Here is a 20,476-nt window from a genome sequence, read left to right on the forward strand (position 1 = left end):
CTCAGACCACCCACCCCCTGCCCTTCAGATTCTTCCCAAATCCCATTGTTTTGGGGGAGGAGGGTATTCAGTAGTTTCCACTTTAATTATTAGTTTTTAATTTTTATTTACAGTTGATGTATGATATCAGTTTCAGGTGTACGACTCTACGGTTAGACATTTCTATATCTTGTGAAGCAATCACCCTGACAAACCCAGTACCCCCTGACACCATATGTAGTTATTGACTGTACTCCCTATGCTGACTTCACATCCTCACAACTGTTCTGTGATTGGCTGCCAATCTGTACTTCCTAATCCCTTCCCCTTTCCTACCTACCCCCCAACCCCCTCCCATCTGGCAACCGTCAAAGTGTTCTCTGTCTCCATGAGTCTATTTCCATTCTGCTTGTTGTTTTCCAAATCCCATTGTTAAACTCCCATCTCCATGGCTGTTTGCATGTGGCAGCTTCAGTGCCCACAGGTCTCTTCACCTCCTCTGCTTTGCTGAGCTATGATCTCACTGAGGGCAGCTGGAGGGGCATTGCGCTGGACTGAGCTCTGGCCCAGGGCTCATCTCACCACAGAGCAGGTCCTTCCCCATCATTATGCCTAGGGCTCACCCAGAACTTTCCGGGGAGGGCTGAGCTGCAAGGCTGTCCGGGAAGCCAGGCAAAGGATGGCATTTCATGGGTATTGGATTCCTAGAGTGGGAATTTTGTATCTCTTTTCTTGAATGTAGTCTAGGCCACCCTTACCTTAAAGGCACCCAAATGCTACAATGCTGCGATCTTGAGAGGCTTCTTCTATCTCCTCATATCCTCCCCTCACCTGCTAGCTGATGCCCCAACTGTGGGCCTTGCCTTCTCAGTCAGAGATGAGGCTGGGAACACACTCTGGTCAAAGAGGCTTCTGTGGGTGCTCAGAAAAAAACGGACCCTTCTGTAGACGCTGATTTTACTAGAGGATGTGTGGGTCCCACTCTTGGGCTGCAGTTTCGCAGTTCACCAGCAGGTGTCTCAGTCGGATGAGACTACAGCCTAACATTTCCTGAGGTTTGGGGTTTTGCTTTCAGAAAACAAAGTATTGCTCTAATTCAATATATTCTGTGAGTCTGAAGAGAGGGATGCACTAATTTTGTCCTAAGACTTTTTTTCCCAGCTGGCTAGCAAACAGGAAAATCAAGCTCTTATTTTCATTTATTAATCCGACTGTCTTTGCCAAGTTGCCTTGTGAAGAGTGTGGCAAACCCAGGCCCTTGGTATCCCCTCCAATGCTGCAGTCTGCGGGCTCCTCCACAGAGCCGAACTTGGGGACCGGTGTGGAGAGACTTGCTTGCTTTCCTGACGCGGAAACATGGGACAGGATGCCTTGTAACCCCTTCAGAGGCATTAACGGGAGCTGTGCCATGAGCGGGCCGTGGTTCTCTCTCTTGCCAGGGCCCAGACTAAACGGGGGCAGGTCATCTTGTTGGCACCTGCTTACTAGTGTCTCTGCTTCCTGGGAGCAAAATTTCACAACCAAAAGATGCATGTGCTTATGCTAAACTCATGGAATTGGAAAATTAGGGGAACCGATGAGTTTCACAGAGTCCAAAGTTCCCAACCTAAGGAATGCTTAGGCTGAGGAAATAACATTAGATGGTGACACCTAGAGGTTGACTGTGACATTGCGGCTCACCTCTATTAACTACTGTAATCAAACCTGACACTTGAGAGAATTTCTATTTGTTAGCTTCAAGCTAATATTACACCAAACAAGGACTACAAGTACAAATATTTTTTTTAAACCTAAACAATAACCCCCCAAAAAATCATCACAGCAAACCGATGAGGTAGGTAGGTCATCTCCACTTCACAGAAAACTAAGGTCAGAAAATATCAAGTGATATTATCAAGTTCACAAAATCAGATAATAGCAAAACAGGGCCTAGATCCTAAACTTTAGTTTTGCTTTCTATTTTCATTAGACAGGAGGGGAAATGGGGGGGAGTAAAAACGATGCCCAGAGAAAAAGCCCACCTGCACGTATCTCCTGGCTGCCTCCACATCCTCCTGGTTGGAGGGGTCTCTAGGCTCAGCCCAGTCGCTGCTGATGGTGATGGAAATTGTGCCGCCTTGACTGGCGCGGTACTTGTCGTTGTACAGGTGCCAGGCCTCGGCATGGGCCTTTATTAGGTTGTGGCCAGCAACGTAGGGGCCAGTGCCAGGCCTAACAGAGATTCCTGGGAACACACACATAGACGTCAGCCAAGACTCAAGGTGGCCGACAGTGTCACTTTCTGATGGTAGACACACACTGCGAGTTTGGGAGGAAGAATGCAGATTTCAATATTAGGAAGAATTAATTTAAATCTTGGCTCCAGCCCAGCTGGTGTGGCTCAGTGGATTGAGTGCCAGCCTGCAAACCAAAAGGTCACCTGTTCGATTCCTAGTCAGGGCACATGCCTGGGTTTCGGGCCAAGTCGCCAGTAAGGGGTGAGTGTGAGGCAACCACATATTGATGTTTCTCTCTTTCTCCCTCACTTCCCTTCTCTCTATAAATAAATTAATGAAACCTTAAAAAAATCCTGGCTCCATTGCTTACTAGTGGGCCAGACAATCTGGGGCGAACATTTTAGCCTTTTGGGTTTTTCCTCTGCACAACTTGCAATTGGAAGTTCTTGGGAGAAGGAAGTAAAATAGTGTGTGGGGGGCTCCCAGCAGCACTGTCTGCAAAGACAAGGCACTGGATAAACGTGGGGCTTCTGTATCCCTCCCCCAAAGAGCGGCTCCTGCGTCTCAGGCAAAGCGCCCAGGAGAGCTGCCTCCGGAGTCGACGTCCTGGCCCTCTCAGGGGGGCCCGCTGTGAAAGGAAAGCTCGGAGAACATGGCCGATGGAAGCGGCTGACGGAGATTCCTTGAGAACCGTCGTCAGAAGGCCCCTCTTGTGTTGGAGGAATGGTAAACCACAGTGCCAACCAAGGACCCACAGGAGATACATCTGGCAGTGATTCCAAATCTCCCTGCACCTCCAGCTTTCATGTATGATGAGGATCACACAGATGAGTACAAATTTCTCTTACGCTCAAAACTAGAGAACGGGGAAACCGGATGGTTCTGAAGGGGCAAGGGCAGGTCCACAATCCCTTACTCAAAGCTTTTAGCATCAAATATGTTTGTGAACAAAAAGTCTTTTTTTTCTTGTCTTAGAAAAGTATGAAATTGTATGTGACGTATTTAATGCCGCCCCAGCCGGGCCCAGAGCAGCTGTCCGTAGCAGGGGCACTAATGTGCCCAAAGCAGAACTTGAGTGGAGTAAAGACCACAAGCAGCCTCCTGTCAGTTCAAGTCAGGCCGAGCTCAGGTCTGCTGGATCAATGATCTAAGACTTGGGGGTTCTGGGGTTGCAGAAAACAGACTGTATAGCCTGGGGCATGAATAGTCCTTTCCTGCATCGGTGAGTCCGTGTCCCTGACTCAGGGAGCTTCCCATCTGAGGCACATCAGAGTCTCAGAGCAAAGAAATGAAGCCTTCGGAGGCACGGACACGTGGAATTCATGTTCAGCAAAAATGGCATCAGTGGGGAAATGTGCCTCCTGTGTGGCAGCCCTGAGCTAGAGGCAGGACTTCCACGGGGCTCTCCTGGCCGCCTCCTTCGGTGCCACCTGATTTCAGGTCTCACCAGAGCTAAGAAGGCCGGTCTCCAAACAGCTGATGGGTCGGGCGTGGGACCTTACCTGGGGCGGCCGTCCCATAGCCATAGCCCTTGTAAGCGATGACGAAGGGCTCATTCAGTGTGATCCAAAACTTCACCTTGTCCCCTAGCCTCTGGAAGAGCACGTCGGCATACGCTTTAAAGTGCTGTACAATGGTCTCATTCTCCCAGCCTCCAACATCCTGGAGGGCCTGGGGCAGGTCCCAGTGGTAAATGGTCACCTGTGAGAAAGCAAGATCCGCAGCTCCATCAGCCTGCTTTGAACAGGAAGCTGTTGGTGCTACATGTGCACCAGCACAGATGTTTGCTGCCAATGCCAGGAACGAAGGCTCAGACAGAAAAGGCCCAGAGGCTCTCTGGTGGGGGGATGGCTGCAGTTTGAAGAGCAAGAAACCCACACATCGCCTCAGTGAAGCCTAGGTCTGCGCCCAGCTTTGCACCTCCCACTCTGGGAGCAGGCAGCTGAGAGCTCCATAGGCTGGAATCGCCAGGAGGCTGGAAGCAAGAGATACCCCCTGACTGCTCTTCGGTGTTACTGACGGGTGTGCTTGGGTCAGAGCCTGCCTGGACAGAATGCTGAGAGCCTGAGGGTCCCAGGAGGACGGGGCCATTTTACTTGTAGAGGGACACCCCAAGGCCATCATCTGCTGTGTCTGGAGACTCCTCCTGTGCAGCTAGGACCTCTTTGCTGGGGGAGAGCACCTCCGGCCATGCTGATGGGGTGGCCTTTCTCTCTCAGCCTTCCCCTCGCTGTGCTTGACACACTTTGACCAAGCTGCAGTCCCCGCTGTCCTTGGTCTGCGCTGGGCCTCTAACCACTGTCGTCCCAGGCCCGAGTCTTTCCCTCTGCCTGAAATGCCCTTGCCTTGCCTGGCCCCCCATCCAAATGCTCCTCTTCATTTGAGATCCACACCTCCCTGGAGCTCCTGGGGGAGGCACTTTTCCTTTCTGTTGTGTCTCTGTGCCCTCAGGAGGTACAAAATCATTTATCCGTGAGTCATGTGCTCTATGACCTTGTTCTAGAGTGGGGTAGGTAATGAACCTCATCATCTACCCAGCTGGTGGGGTTCTGTAGGCCAGGCCCTCGGCCACCTTCTCCCGCACCGCGCCCAGCACGCCTGTGCCAGGGCTGGCTGGTTCCCGCGGCGCCATCAGCGTGAGGAGAAGTCCTGAAGGCACTGTTTCCCCCGGTGCCGGTGGGGCGGGAAGAAGGGCTGTGCTCTCGCCACGGTGCCTGGTCTCAGCCACGACAGGAGGCTGCCGAGCTTCACAGAACTCGCACCCCCCCGCGCTCTGTCATGAATGGCCCGGGGAAAGGAAATGCGTCCTTAGGGTCTCCAGTTTTACAATTTTGGCAACAGCAGAGTAAGCCCATGAATAAACTTCTGTATTATTCATACTAACTCAGGGCTTAAGAATATATACTTTGATCCCAGCAGTTCCGCCCCAGGACCGTATCCCACAGATAAACTACCCACGTGTTTGGCTGTATGTCTGTGGCCACTCATCAGAGTACAGGCTGTGATGGCGAAGGAGCAGAAAGGTCACAGGAAAGGTGCCCACAAACAGGGAAATAATCAGGGAAGTAAGGTACAGACAATTCCACATAACAAAAAAAATGCAGAAACTATGTGTGGATTTCAAAATACCTGTAAGAAATATTGTTAAATAAAAGCATGTGTCTTACCACTATGAAAAGAGAGGGGAGAGGAATGTACCTACACACGTGCACACCTACTGGCTGCCACACACAGAAGGACGTGAGAGCCTAGCAAGCGTGGCTGCCCCCTGGAAGCGGGACTGGGTGGCTGGGGGCCAGAGGTGGAAGGAAAATCTACAGTGCGGGTTTATGCTTTTGGAATTCTTCTCCATGTGAACTTGTTAACAATTCAAAAGTTAAATTTGGAAACAGCTTTTGTTTACCAGATAAACGTGCCCCCTGGCCCAGCTGGCTCCCCTGCTGGACAGGCCCGGCCCGGGCCCCGCCTCACCTGGGACTGGATGTTGGCGGCCAGCAGCGCGTCGATGAGCCGCACGTAGTAGTTCAGTCCTGCTTCATTGACGGACCTGGTGGTTCCATCCGGGAGGATGCGAGACCACGAGATGGAGAAGCGGTAGTGGGACACGCCCAGGTACTTCAGGGCGGCCACGTCCTCCGCAATCTTGTGATAACTGTCGCAGGCCACGTCTCCGTTGTCATCGTTCTCAACATTCAGAGGTGTGTGAGAAAACATGTCCCAAATACTGAGTCCTTTGCCATCTGCTCTCCATGCACCTTCGATCTCAAGACAACGAGACATGGTCTGGTTAAGTCCTGCGGTCAAGGCCTCCTGAGTTCCCTTCTGCCAGCAGGAGAGCCCCTGGCAGGACGTTAGTCCGCACCAGCTCCTCCGGGAGCCCGCAGAGGCCTCCCCCGGATTCCCACACTCCAACGGCCTCCTGGGCCTCCCTTCCGCCGTCCCGGCTCTGCCACGCTGCATCACGCAGCTGTGCACTGGCCGGCAGGCTTCCCACAAGACTGTGAGATCTAGGCGTTGTGTCTTTTGTCTTTGTGTCCCACTAGTTAACGTAACAGTGTCTGGTGTGTGGTGGGTGCTCCCTAAAACTTTAAATGAATGGTTCCATGCGCTCCAACTCCAATCAAGGCAAAACAAATCCCAGTGATGCCAGGTGTGGAGGCAGAATTGGATTAAAAATCTAAGTGGCATGTGTTTCTTCCTGACCTCCCTCCTGGTCCTCCCACCCACATTAAGGGGAAACTGACCATGAGCCACTGGGCAAACAACTAGCTACCAGCTTAGCGAGTCTGACAGGTACGACGTCTATAATTTACTTTAAACCTCTTCAGCATATATGGTGTGATATTACGCGACTGTGCGCGGCCAAGGTAGTGTGGCATTTCTACCAAGGCTTGTCCAGCACAGCCCCCGTGGGAGTGGCAGACACACCCCTCGGCCGGGCAGTCTGGGTGGAGGAGAGGGCCTCGGCGTTGGGGAGATTGGTTAATGCAGGGGGTGAGCGCTTGAGTGCCTATGCTGAGGATGTTAGGGGCTAGGTTTCTTACTTCTAGAGAAAGAACTATAAATGTGGAAAATAGGAAAGCTAGCCTTAACCGGGGTAGTTGGTTGGACTTGAAGGTATCAGTGTAAACTGACAGGGATGAAGGTGGATGCAGAGGCAAATGGAAGTGCATGTGTGTGCGTGTGTGTGCACACAAATACTTCCCAGCTCTGTCCACTGAGGGCCTAGAAGTAATGGCGGCGGCAGCAGTGAGCACGCTTAGCCCCTACATCTTGGTTTCTAGATGCCCTTATCCAATAAAAGGAACCAGGGGTCGTTAGAGAAATGGCTGATTTCTCTAACAAGGTGAACCAGGGACACCCTGTGTGGGAAGAATCAGAGAAGTGCGCGGAGAATGACAGGCCGTGTCCGAAGGACACAGAGCCAGGCCAAAAGGCACTCGGCCCCGGGAAGGTGTGGGTCCATCTGAGCATCTCCACACATAATGAGAGCAACAGTATCACCCAGTAAATAAAATAGGGCTTTGTGAGGCCATACTGATGCGATATATATGGCAATATATATTTACATATAGATAAAATATAAATAAGCAGAAGAAAAGACAGAGTTCAGCCTTCTGGTGAAAGGCCACGTAAGTGCAGAGGAGCGATGGAACTGGAAAATCACCGGTTGTCAGCGCTCACAGTAATAACCGGGACGGGCGAAAATTACCCACAGTTGCTGAAACCAGTGGGTGAAATTCGATGAGGGACAGGATATTTCTATAGTCTCCAAGTAGCGCACCATAAATTACTTAGAACTACAAAATGCTTACTAATTTTATGGTAGACAAACCTGGTAGACACCTTCTTGTTCAGGTGATAGAGTCGGCTCCATATACATATGTATAATGGCCATATACACACACATGCACATTATATACATACAGAACGAGAGAGAACAAGGCGAATGGTTAACAGTTAATGGCTGAGGAATGCGGGAGAAGTGTATGTGGGAGTCCTCTACTAGTTTTGCAACTTTTCTCTATGTTTGAAAAGAGTTCCAAATAAAAGGTTTTAAAAAGAATACACAGTCAGATGGCATCTACTTAGACGGCCTGCGCTGTAGGCACTTCTCACCCGTTCTTGACCCACAGCCCACACTTGCTAGTTAGAATGAATTCTCAGCATCCCAAATGGCGTGAATTGTGCCTGCCGACTGCCATAAGAACAGAAATGGAGGCTCGCTGACACCAATTTCATCATTCAAGATGTGGGTTGACCAAAATGTTTTCAAGACCCTCCCCGTCCTTGCATGGATAGGGTTTAAGAATCCAGAAAGGCCTGCAGCCTACACCTTGCTAGATTCTTAAACCAGAAAATCCCTACCCCTTCCTGTGTCTGGAGGTAACCACATGGAACTGTGGTTATTTTGTCCCTGAGAATTGATCGATGTCTGGAGACATTTCTCGTTGCTACGACTGGGGAAAAAAACAGACTGGCATTCAGTGGGCGAGGCCAGGGATGCTGCTGAACCTCCTACAATGCCCAGGACAGAGAACTGTTCATCCAAATGTTGGTAAGGCCACATGGGGAAACCCGCTACAGAGAGTCCTGTTTGCCTGAAACAAGAGTAACAGAACCCAGTCCCTGAAATCTCCCATTTCCTCAAGCGAACCTTCCATGTAAAGTATTGGCCAGGGCACCTAACAGGGCCAAGAACTGGGTTTCCTCCTGTCCACACAATCGGCTACAGGAAAGGTTTTTGTTTGTTTAGGTAATAAATGTCTGGATGTGGCAGGGTTTGGTCTGAGAAATTGTTATAACCTGGTAGTATGGTCATCTGGGTAGCTAGCATTCATACACCTCAAAAATATTTTCAGCAACTCTGGTAATTTAGAAAAAACCCAAGGGCAGAGCGCACTCAGAGGCAGGTCAGCTCCTGTCACTGACCTGCCCGAGTGAGCACACGGGGCCCCACTCCCGTGTCAGAGGAAATGACCGAGGCAGAAGAAGTAAAGCAGTGGCCCACAGCTTGTGCCTGGGCAAGTCCCTCTTCACTTTTTCTATTTTTTTGAGAAAAAAAAACAAAACCCTCATATTTTCTGTATCAGTAAGCTTCATGTGGCATGTGTAAGGCAATAGTATGATGTTGTGAGGATGCCAGAGAAACCCACATGATAGCCACGCTGGGTAAACTGCTGACCTGGAGGAGACAAGGTAGGAAATACAGGAGAGAACCTTCGCACTTGCATGTCTTCGCTAAGTGTTCCTGCCCGGCCTCCCCCTGCCCCATCTTGCCTGCGAGCCCCCCGCTCCAGGAAGAGGACCTGCAAGATGCCCCAGACGGCACCCTGCACTTCCCTCCCACAGTCTACGAAATTCCCCTGCTCACGCCCACCCTTCCCAGCATGGAGCCCAGAGCCTGGCACATAGTAGGTATGCAACAGATGTTGCCGAACTGCCCTGAACTCACCTGATATGCAGCGGAAGCCACACTCCAGATGAAGCCCTTGGGAAACTGACCATAGAGAAACTCGTCTTCCTGGGGCCGCGGCATGCCATTGTTGGTGATGACCTCTGTGTAGTACCTGGCAGAGACTCTGGCTGTGCGAGGCCTGCTCGCATGACTGAAATCAACATGGTGCAGTCCGAACTTAACCGTGTAACCATTCAGCCACTCAAAGTTGTCCATCAGAGACCATGCTGCATACCCTCGAAGGTCTACACCATCGAGCCTGTAGGCTGGGGACATTCCAAAGGGAAAAAGAAGAGCTTTACCCCAGGATGGCAAGGACCCCGAGAAGTGCAGGCAAGTACTTGCTCTTTAACTCAAGACAGTGGTCCTAAATCGTCTCGTGCACACTGGTGATGTAGCCCTGTTAGACGAGATCACCTCGTCTCTTTGTTTTTGCCAGCACTGATGCCCCCAAATAAGTATTAGGGAGCGATCTTTGTAAGATCAAACTCTTTTGTTGGGGTAAATGGATGTGTTCTAAATGTAAGCGCCTCAGCCCACTTTGGATGTTGAACATGAATGTGAACTGGAGAGTAGTTTCTTGCTCTGGGTCTGCCCGGAGCCCATCAGCAGGAAGTTATCTGTTTTGTTCACTGCTGTCTCCCCATCGTTTAGAATAGAACTTGTCATGCAGTAGTTGCTCAGTGATACATGAATGGGCCCATGAAAACATTCTTGTGTGGGCTGTGTGTGTGTCCATCTGGGGAGATGATCACAGCTCTTTTTCAGATTCCCCAAGGGCTCTGTGACTCCAGAAAGGGGAAGAATTATGGAGTCAGCACATAAGGGAGAGACTTGTTGATGTTTTTAATTCGCTGTATCAAATTATTTCAGGTACATGACATATGGAAATCGGAAGATTTTGTAAGGGGGTCATGAACACTCACGTACCTTTCAAAGCTTCATTGATGTAGGTTTTGTGGTAAAATACCCTACTGGTGTCTTCCTCCTCTGGATTTGTCAGCCCCACCCCGTTTTTGGTGATGTAAACGGGGATGTCACCGTACTCTTCTCTGATCCAGTTGAGCAGCCTTCGCAACCCCCAGGGAACAGCTCTGTTCACGGCCGTGGCGGGCCACGAAGGGTCCTCCTCCTCAATCATCTCCTGGTCATCTTTGTAGGAGGGTGGATGTAACCTGGGTGTTGTATGCCGCACAATTCTGGAGGAGTAGGTGCTGAGGCAGAACACGTCGGCCGTGCCCCTGATGTACCTCTTCTCTTCCTCCGTGAAACTTGGCAGGCGGGATGTGGCCAGGTGTTGGAGTTCACTCCTGTTCCCCACTTTCCACTTCATGGCATCGGGATAGTCTCCATTTCGGAAAATGGGGTGGGCGAACCAGCCCAGTGAGAACTGTAGCGCTCGGTCAGCTGCCTCCACGTCCCTTGGGACCTGCGGTGACTTGGGCTCTGCCCAGTGTGCACTGAGACTCAAAGAGATGACCCCCTTCTGCTCTTGTCTGTATTTCTTATCATAAGTGTGATAGACTCTGGCATGAGCTTTGAGGAATACGTGGCCAATCCTGTAAGGTGCCCAGCCTGGATCCTTCACACTCGGGGGAAAATCTCCTGAGCCATACCCCAACCATGCCTGGTATGTGGGCTCATTAAAGGTCATCCAGAACTTGACTCTGTCACCGAAGGTCTGGAAACAAAAGTCTGCATAGCTGTTAAACAACTCAATCAAGGAAGAATTCTCCCAGCCACCAATATCCTGGAGATCCTGGGGCAGGTCCCAGTGGAACAGCGTCACCATGGGAAAGATGTTGCTTCCCACCAAGCCATCAATCAGCCTGTTGTAATAACTAACACCACGACTGTTGATGGAAGTGTTTCTCCCAGTTGGGAAAATCCGAGGCCAGGAGATAGAGAAGTGATAGGCCTTCACCTTCAAAGCTCTAAGCATATTCAGATCGGCATCCAACTGGTTATAGCTGTCACAGGCTATGTCCCCAGTGGCATTGCCTTTTACATTGTTACCTGGCGTGTGGGTAAACGTATCCCAGATGCTGGGGCCTTTGCCGTCAGTGTTCCAAGCTCCTTCAGTCTGATAGGCTGATGAGGACACACCCCAGAGAAAGTCATCCTGAAACGTGCCATGGTAGAACAAATCTCTTTCAAACTTGGGTTGGTTGGAGAACTTCTTCCAAACTACTTTAGCCTTGGAGGGCACCTCAGATGGAAAATTGAAGGATCTGATTTTAGGGGGGACGTTTGCTGTATTGGGTGGTGGCAGTCTTTTTACACTTTTGGTGAGGAAACCATTCTTTTCGATTATGCTGGTGAAAAAATAGGCAGATTTCCTGGGAGTTCTTGGCTTGCTGCTGTCATTGAAGTTGACGTGGTGCAGCCCAAACCTCTGGCTATAACCAGAGGGCCCTTCGAAACCGTCAATGAGGGAACGAGCAATGTAAGATCTAACATCCACAGAGTCCTCCTTGACAGCTGTGGGGGAAAATGAAAATAGTATTGTTTTAAAGATTCTGTTTGCTTTTGAAAGGTCTTCCTTTGGACATGAAAGTTTTGGAGGTGACTTGGGTTACTCCAAAAACATTAACACTTTTTTTCCTCAGAAAGAATAACGAAAATCCACAAGACTCACACAAAACATCAGGCCATACCTATGGCCATAACTCTCAATCCAAAGAAGCATCCTTGTCCTAAAATGAAGAATGGAGAGAATGTGCCCCATCTGCTAATATCAGGACCCCTTGGTTTTATATATAATACATAAGTCATTTAATATTTAAAAATGTACTTTTGTTTTCCCTGGTTTATGTCTAGCAATATTGACCAAAAGATGATCACACAGTCCATGTCAAAAAAGAGAGAGAGAGAAATAAAGCCTAAAGAAATATATTCCCTGGTTCAGTGGGTTGAACACTAGTCCCCAAAAAGATATGTCTAAGCTAACCCTTGGTGCCAGGGACTATAACCTTATTTGGAAGAAGGGCCTTTGTAGATGTAATTAAGCTAAGAATCTCAAAATGAGATCCTCCTGGATTGACCAGGTAGGCCCTAAACTCAATGACTGGCATCCTTACAGAGACATAGAGGAAATCAGAGTGACGCAGCCACAGGCCATGGAATGCCTAGATGTCAACAGAGGCTGAAAGAAGCAAGGAAGGATTCTTGCCTGGAGCCTTTGGAGGAAGAGCACTTTTGCTGACATCTTGATTTCAACCTCTGACTGTGAGAAAGGAAAGACTGTCTAGCAAGTCAACCAAGAACGAGAGGTAAAATAAGGCAATGGTTGTGGGCTCCAACTGGGAGTTCTCGAAGTATTAAGCTTTGTTTTTATCAGATCACACAGCCTCTCCACAAACATTAGTTGTATAAAAGGTAGGAAAAGTTCCTACTCATTCATTCAATAAGTAATTCAGTAAGCGCCGACATTGTCTCCAGGCTGTGCCAGGCTCTGGGAACGTAAAAAGGAATAAAAGCCCCACAGGTTAGAGAGCGGGGTGAAGAGCTGAGCCAGAAACAGAAAAGCCTATAGTTCCACTCACAGGATGTTTGGGCACATCATTTCACATCTCAGGGCAGCAGGAAAGTATCTGTCCCTATTGACTGCCTACGGTTGTGCCAAGGATCACTTGAGGTCATGTCTTAAATGGATTCCAAGATTATGAAGATTATAGAATTATAAGCATGCTGCTGAGAGGAGTACAGGTGAAGAATAAGAGAAGGTGTCTGATCTCCCCTCAGTGGGTTGTGTCTCATTCCTCACTGCAGTGCCCAGGGCAAGTATCAACTGTTTCTCTCTGAATCTAGACAAGACATTGAAATGGACCTCTTCTCTTCATAGACCTCTACGCAGAAAGCTAGCCACTCTCAGCTGATTGGGACTGACATATGAAATGGAACCTATTTACCATTCTTTTTTTCTTTTTTCATTTTCTGTTTACTTTTTGAGGTATAAGGGATAACACTGGCTCAAATTGGTGATCCACCATGCTAATTTTTCTTTAACTGATAGTTGAACTAAAGGAATAATATCTTTTGGGAAAAACTTTCCATCTGTAGTATTTTCAGATTACCTCAAGCACCAACTTACACCATACACCAAAATAAATTCAAGGTGGATAAAAGACTTAAATATAAGCCATGAAACCATTAAAGTCCTAGAGGAGAACATCGGCCAAAAAATCTCAGATATTTCAGGCAGCAACATTTTTACTGATATGTCCCCCAGAGCAAAGGACATAAAGGAAAGAATAAACAAATGGGATCTCATCAAAATGAAAAGCTTCTGCATGGCTAAAGAAAACAGTATTAAAATAAAAAGAGTACCAACTGTATGAAAAAACATATTTGCCAATGATACCTCAGACAAAGGTTTAATCTCCAAAATATACAAAGAACTTACACGACTCCACTCTGAGAAGACAAGCAACCAAATTAAAAAGTGGGCAAAGGACTTGAACAGACGTTTCTCCAAGGAAGACATACAGAGAATCCAGAGACACATGAAGAGATGCTCAACATCACTAGCTATCAGAGAGATGCAAATTAAAACCACAATGAGACACCACTTTACACCAGTCAGAATGGCCATCATAAACAAAGCAACAAACAACAAGTGTTGGAGAGGGTGTGGGGAAAAGGGGACCCTAATCCATTGTTGGTGGGATTGCAGACTGGTATAACCACTATGGAAAACAGTATGGAATTTTCTCAGAAAACTAAAAATGGACCTGCCTTTTGATCCAGCAATTCCACTGCTGGGATTATTTCCTAAGAACCCTATTTACCATTCTTTTTCACTTGAAATAAAAAAACATATGAAACAGTATGTTATGTAAGAATGAGATTGTAGATATGACTGTAGAGCCTTTATAGCCAGTTAAAGGAGATCAAGATCGGTGTGGCTGGGGCAATGAAGGGAGACTCAGTGGGTTGGAGTCCCATCTTCAGTCTTCTTGCACCATCCTGTAATGCCATCATCAGCCTGTGTTGCAATTTTCTGCCCTCGTCCCTCTGTAGACTGTGGTTACCCAATGGGAAAAGACATTTTTTATTCACAATTGTACTCCACTCTCTTACACAATGTCTGGCACATAATAGGCAGCTAATAAGTATTTGTTAAATAAGTGCATTAAAAGATGATGAGGCTTGATGAGTGACTAGGACTCAAATGGGCAGAACTGAGAAAGCAGGCATTCTGGGGACTAATAATATAGGAGCAAAGAAAGACTTGAGGCCTTTGAGGGGGAGTGTTAGGAGGCTGATGTGAAGGACCTGTGCTCTTACTACCAACTTTACTTTTTAGCTTCATTTAATTGGTAGACTGTCTTTGTCCCATAAAACAAAACCGTGAAGACTCTAAGAAGTACCGCCCACCTTTCAGTCACCAGCATGTCCACTGTTCTTACCCTTGAGTACTTCATTGATATATTGATTGAAGTAGGCTACTCTCAAGGAATCATCAAGGAGATTTCCACTTTCCCCTATGGGCATGCCATTTCCAGCCAGGTAGATTGGAACCTTTCCTCTTGTGTATTCCAAGGATATAAACCACAGCAGCCTCCTTAAACCCCAGGGTACCACTCGAATCCAAGGGGATGAAGTCTGGGGCCAAGCAGGGTCCACATGCTGTGAGAAGCCTCCAATGGTATCATAGCTGGGGATGCAAGTATCTTGCTGGGCCTTGCTGATTAGGCGAGAAGTATAATGGGACAGACCCAGAAAATCAGCAGAGCCTTTCAGGAGCTGCTTCTCTGCTTTGGTGAATTCAGGGAGCTGGGCCACAGGACTGCGGCACTGCTTGTTTATCTGTTGAATCTGGGCTCTTAGGGCAGCTGGGTAGTCTCCATCCACAAAGATAGGGTGTGCAAACCAGCCCAGCATGAAGTGCAGGAAGCGTTCAGCAGCGCTTAGGTCCTCAGGCCTCCCTGGGGACAGGGGTTCTGCCCAGTCCGAGTTCAGCACAATGCCCACGCGCCCCTGCTGCTGTGCCCGATGGTGGCTGTTGTAGAGGTGCCAAGCTCTGGCGTGAGCCTTGAGGACCAAGTGAGCCACCTTGTGATGAAGAAGAAGCAAAGAGCAAGTCAACAACAATGTCAACAAATTAACACCAGTATCAACAACATCAGCAAGTTAATAACAACAGCAATACTGCAAATGTCAATATCAACACTAATACCAACACTGTCATAAATTACCAACCAGTTAATACTAATGTCAAAAACATCAATAAGTTAAGCACATCAACAAGTTAAGACTGATGCTAACAGTGTCAGCAAATCAACAGTATAGACAGTGCTGACATCAACAACATCGGCACCAGTGCCCCCAGTGTGGACAACAATGTCAGCAAGTCTGCACTACCACCCAGAGGTTAATAGCAACAGCTTCAACAATCGTATTAACAATGACAATTGTTAATGAATTCTCTCATGTAATCCTCACAACAGCCTATGTGACGAGTACGTTTATTAGTGCTGTTATACAGATGTGGGAAACAAGACGCAGAGAGGGAAAAACGGGAGCAGTCTGCTTCCAGGCCTGTGTTGTCACCCACAATGTTATTCTGACTCCGTTTCCAATAAGTATTTGACTAATTAGTCAACAACTAATGGGGAATGGATATCATTTTAGTTAGCACACAAAGAAGGGCACAATTCTTCTAGATTACCTGCTCTTCTTTCTATTAATAACATCTAAAAAGAAACACCATGGCCAGGAATCTCTACGCAGATTTAACCGACAGTCTTACAGGAATCAACAGCTTTCCTTGGTGGAGCACCCTGAGAAAAATGAGCAAAAGCAGGGTGTCTGAAGTATAACGAGCCTAGATTTAAATCTCGACTCTGTCACTAACTTGCTCATTAAACTCAGACTATGTTGTGTTTCGACTTCAGCTTCCTAGTCTGCAAGAAGCAGGTAACTATGGATCCACAGGGGAGGATTCGGTGAGACGGTACACACAAAGCGCCAAGCAGAAGCTGGGAGTGCAGGAGAGAACTCGCTACTGCTCAGCTCCCTTTCCTTCTATTTTATTTTTTTTATCATCTCAAGATGATGACACTTTCGAAGCATTTTATATCAAAAGATGCCTAGGAAGTGAAACTCCTGAGTGCCTCTCATGTCCCAAATGTTAGTGCTTCACTGTGTCCTAAACTCCAACAGAAAACCGTGTTTTTTTCTGAAAGGTGGGAATGCTTCTCTTCTAAACTAGTCAATGACAGGCAAGGTGCTCAGGGAATATTAGACAGCCGCCAGAAATGGTCATTGTGAGTGTTATAACAGGGAAAATTAATAACAACGTGTCAAGTAAAAAACGGTCACTAGGGTGATTATGATTTGTCAGTGTAGGTTCATTGATACTAACAAATGTGCCATGTTGATTATGGGAGAGGCTGTGCATGTATAGGGATGACAGGTATATGGGAAATCTTTGTACTTTCCACTCAATTTTGCTATGGGCCTGAAAGTACTCTACAAAATAAAGTCTATGCCCTGACTCAGTGGATTGAGCACGGGCCTGTGAACCAAAGGGTCACAGGTTTGATTACCAGTCAGGGCACATGCCTGGGTTGCAGGCCAGTTCCCAGCAGAGGATGCACAAGAAGCAACCATGCATTGATATTTCTCTCCCTCTCTTCTTCCCTTCCCCTCTAAAGATAAATAAATAAAATCTTTTTAAAAATACAAAATAAAGTCTATTTTTACTTTTTTATATTTTTTATTTATTGATTTTAGAGAGAGAGAAGAAAAAGAGAGAGGGAGAGAGAGAAATAAAGAAGAAAATATCAATTTGTTTTCCTACTTACTTATTCATTAATTGGTTGATGCTTATATGTGCCCTGACTGGGGATTGAACCTGAAACCTTGGCATATTGGGACAATTCTCTAGCCAACTGAGCTACCAGGCCAGGGCAAAAAAAAAAAAAAGTCTATTTTTAGAAACTGATACTAAATAAAAGTGTACACTGTGATTACACTATGAATGCATGGAAGCTAAGGCTGGAAGACACATGAGAGGAACCTTTTCTTTGAAATTTGTCTTTAATGGTATTATAATGTTTTAACTAATGAGTTAGAGAATGACTGAAGCAGAAAAGTGAAGTGGGTTTTCCCACTGAAGTCTCTGCAGAAACATCTCAGGAACATGTTACAGGGACAAGGAGCCTAAGGAGAACCCGGCAAAGCCATCATTTAGAATCAAAGGAGAGATAAATAGCTTCACAAAGAAAAGGCTAATGGGGTTGATCACCACCAAACCAGTATTACAAAAAATGTTACATTTAAAAAGGAGAAAAAAGATAAAACATATGAATAATAAAATGGTAATAACTACATATCTAGCAATAATTAATTACTTAAATATAAGTGAATTATAAGTGAATTAAGTACTCCCATCAAAAGATACAGGATTGCTGAATAGATAAGAAAACAAGACCCAAGTATCCATCAATAGATGACTGGATAACAAGATGTGGTACATATACAAAATAAAATATTACTTGGCCATAAAAAAAAGAATGAAATCCTACCATGTGCAACAATGTAGATGGACCTAGAGGGTTTCATGCTGAATGATTTGTCAGACAAAGGCAAATACCATATCATTTCACTTATATGTGGAATCTAAAAAAACAAAACAGAAACAAACTCATAGATACAGACAAGAAACTAATGGTTGCCAGGTAGGAGTGGTACTGAGGGTCTGGGTGGAAAAGGTGAAGAGATTAAGAAATACAAATGGACTTCAGACTTCCAGTGAAGATTGAGACATAGGTAAACATACCTTACCTCCTCACACAACTACAACAAAAATTATAACTAGGATATAAAACATATGTCACCCAGAATTGTCAGAATATTGAACTGTATGGAATTCCAACAACCAAGGATATAAAGAAGTCATTCATCCAGACAGGTAGGAGGGGCAGAGATGTGGAGGTATGGAACAGGCGGTCCCACACCCACATGTGGTGAATAAAAATTAGGAGTGATACCTCAGGAGTGAGGGATGCCAGCCCCAGACTGAACCACCCAGGCCAGGATTCCAGTGCCAGGAAAATAAGTCCCCATAACTTTGGGCTCTAAAATCCAGTGGGGGTTGGGGTGGCAGAAGAAACAGGGATTCTCAGGAGACTGCTGTTAAAGGGCCCGCAGCAGACTAAGGACTTATGCAGACTAATGATCTCTGGGCTTCAGCACCAGGACAACAGCAGGAAGGGGACCCGTGGCATATTGGGAGAAACTGAAGTGACTGGCAACTTGGCAAATGCCAGGAGACAGCTTCCTCCTGGGCAAACCTTCAGAGGCCAGACAGCAGCACTGTCCTCTCTCTGAGCCTCCCCCACACAGAGTCAGAGAGTGGCGACACGTGTTGCCCTGCACTGGCGATAAGTCTCCACCACATACAGCTTCAAAGTGCACTTTTCTACAATAGGCCACACTACTAAGACTGGGAGTCAAGACAGCTCTACCTGATACACAGAAACAAACACAGGGAGGCTGCCAAATTGAGGAGACAAAGAAATATGGCCCAAATGAAAAAAAAAAAACCCTCTAGAAAAAGAACTAAATGAAATGGAGATAAGCAACCTATCAGATGCAGAGTTCAAAACACTGTTTATCGGGATGCTGGAGGAACTCAGTGGGTACTTCAACGCCATAAAAAAGATCCAGGCAGGAATGAAGGTTTCATTGAGTGAAATAAAGAGAAATCTACAGGGAATCAACAATAGAGGGGATAAAGTCTAGACTCAAATCAATGAATGATTTGAACATAAGAAGGAAAAAAGCATTCAATCAGAATAGCAGGAAGAAAAAAGAATTAAAAAAAAAACCAACAGGGATAGGCTAAGAAGCCTCTGGGACATCCTTAAACAGCAAATCTGAATTTCAGAAGGAGAAGAGGAAGAACAAGAAATTGAAAACTTATTTGAAGAAATAATGAAGGAGAAATTCCTTGATTTGGTGAAGGGAATAGATATATAAGTCCAGGAAGCACAGAGAATTTCAAACAAGTTGGACTCAAAGAGGACCACACCAAGACACATCATAATTAAAATGCCAAAGGTTAAAAATAAAGACAGAATCTTAAAAGCAGAAAGAGAAAAGCAGATAGTTTCCTGTAAAGAAGTTCCCATAAGACTGTCTAGCTGATTTGCAGGCTAGAATGGACTGGCAAGAAGTACTCAAAGTGATGAAAAGCAAGGACCTACAACCTAGATGACTCTATCCGGCAAAGCTATCATTTAGAATGGAAGGGCAGATAAAGTGCTTCCCAGACAACATAAAGCTAAAGGAGTTCATCATCACCAAGCCATTATTATATGAAATGCTAAAGGGAGGTATATAAGAAAAAGAAGATAAAAACTATGAACATTAAAATGGCAGTAGGTTCACAACTATCAACAACTGAATCTGAAAAACAAACTAAGCAAACAAGCAGAATCAGAGTCATAGATATGGAGATCATTTGGAGGGTTATCGGTTGGGAGGGGGGAGGGGAAGGATGGGGGGGAAAGGTGTAGGGATTAAGAAGTACAGATTGGTAGGTACAAAATAGACAGAAGGACGTTAAACACAGTATAGGAAATGGAGTAGCCAAGGAACTTATATGCATGACTCATGGACAGGAACTAAGGGGAGGATTGCTGGAGGTAATGGGGGTACGGGGTGAAGGGCAGCAAAGGGAGAAAAATTGGGACAACTGTAATAGCATAATCAACAATAGTTTTTAAGGTTATACTACTTTAAAAAAAAAGTGCAAATTGGCTCTGGCCAGGTAACTTGGTTGAGCAGAATGTCATCCCAATATGCCAAGGTTGTGGTTTGAATCCCTGGTCTCTCTCTCCCTTCCTCGCTCTCTCTAAAAAATCAACAAATAAAAACTTTGAAAAACATTTAAAAAAAGAAGTACAAACTGGCAGTCACAAAATAGTCGAGAGGATGCAAAGAACAGCATAGGGAATATAGTGAATAATATTGTAATAACTATGTATGGTATCAAGGGGGTAGTAGACATTGGGGAGATCACTTGTAAGTTATATAAATGTCTAACCGCTATGCTATATACCTGAAACTGATATAATATTGAATGTTGATTGTATTTGAAATTTTTTAATATTTTATTTATTTCTTTATAGAGCGAGGAGAAGGGAAGAAGAGTGGGACAGAAGCACCAATGTGTGGTTGCCTCTAGCACACCCCCTACTGGGGACCTCGCCTGCAACCCAGGCATATGCCCTGACTGGGAATCGAACTGGTGACCCTTTGGTTCTCAGTCCACGCTCAATCCACTGAGCTACACCAGCCAGGTTGTGAA

The 20,476-nt window shown here is 46.4% G+C and overlaps 1 protein-coding gene across 1 annotated transcript in view; it reads right to left on the reverse strand.

The window, feature by feature from the left end:
* The window catches only part of LCT (lactase), a 63,970-nt gene that overhangs the window by 10,533 nt on the left and 32,961 nt on the right, over positions 1-20,476 (reverse strand). Inside the window, exons 7-12 of the mRNA XM_053666768.1 lie at positions 14,565-15,210; positions 10,084-11,634; positions 9,151-9,419; positions 5,667-5,957; positions 3,698-3,896; positions 2,001-2,203 (exon numbers count right to left, since the gene is read on the reverse strand). Of these exons, the coding sequence (XP_053522743.1) occupies positions 2,001-2,203; positions 3,698-3,896; positions 5,667-5,957; positions 9,151-9,419; positions 10,084-11,634; positions 14,565-15,210 (3,159 nt within the window). The remainder of the gene's footprint in view (positions 1-2,000; positions 2,204-3,697; positions 3,897-5,666; positions 5,958-9,150; positions 9,420-10,083; positions 11,635-14,564; positions 15,211-20,476) is intronic.

This window comes from Artibeus jamaicensis, unplaced genomic scaffold (assembly GCF_021234435.1).
Source record: "Artibeus jamaicensis isolate MK-2021 breed Jamaican fruit bat unplaced genomic scaffold, CSHL_Jam_final contig_1284, whole genome shotgun sequence".
In the NCBI taxonomy this organism is placed as follows: domain Eukaryota; kingdom Metazoa; phylum Chordata; class Mammalia; order Chiroptera; family Phyllostomidae; genus Artibeus; species Artibeus jamaicensis.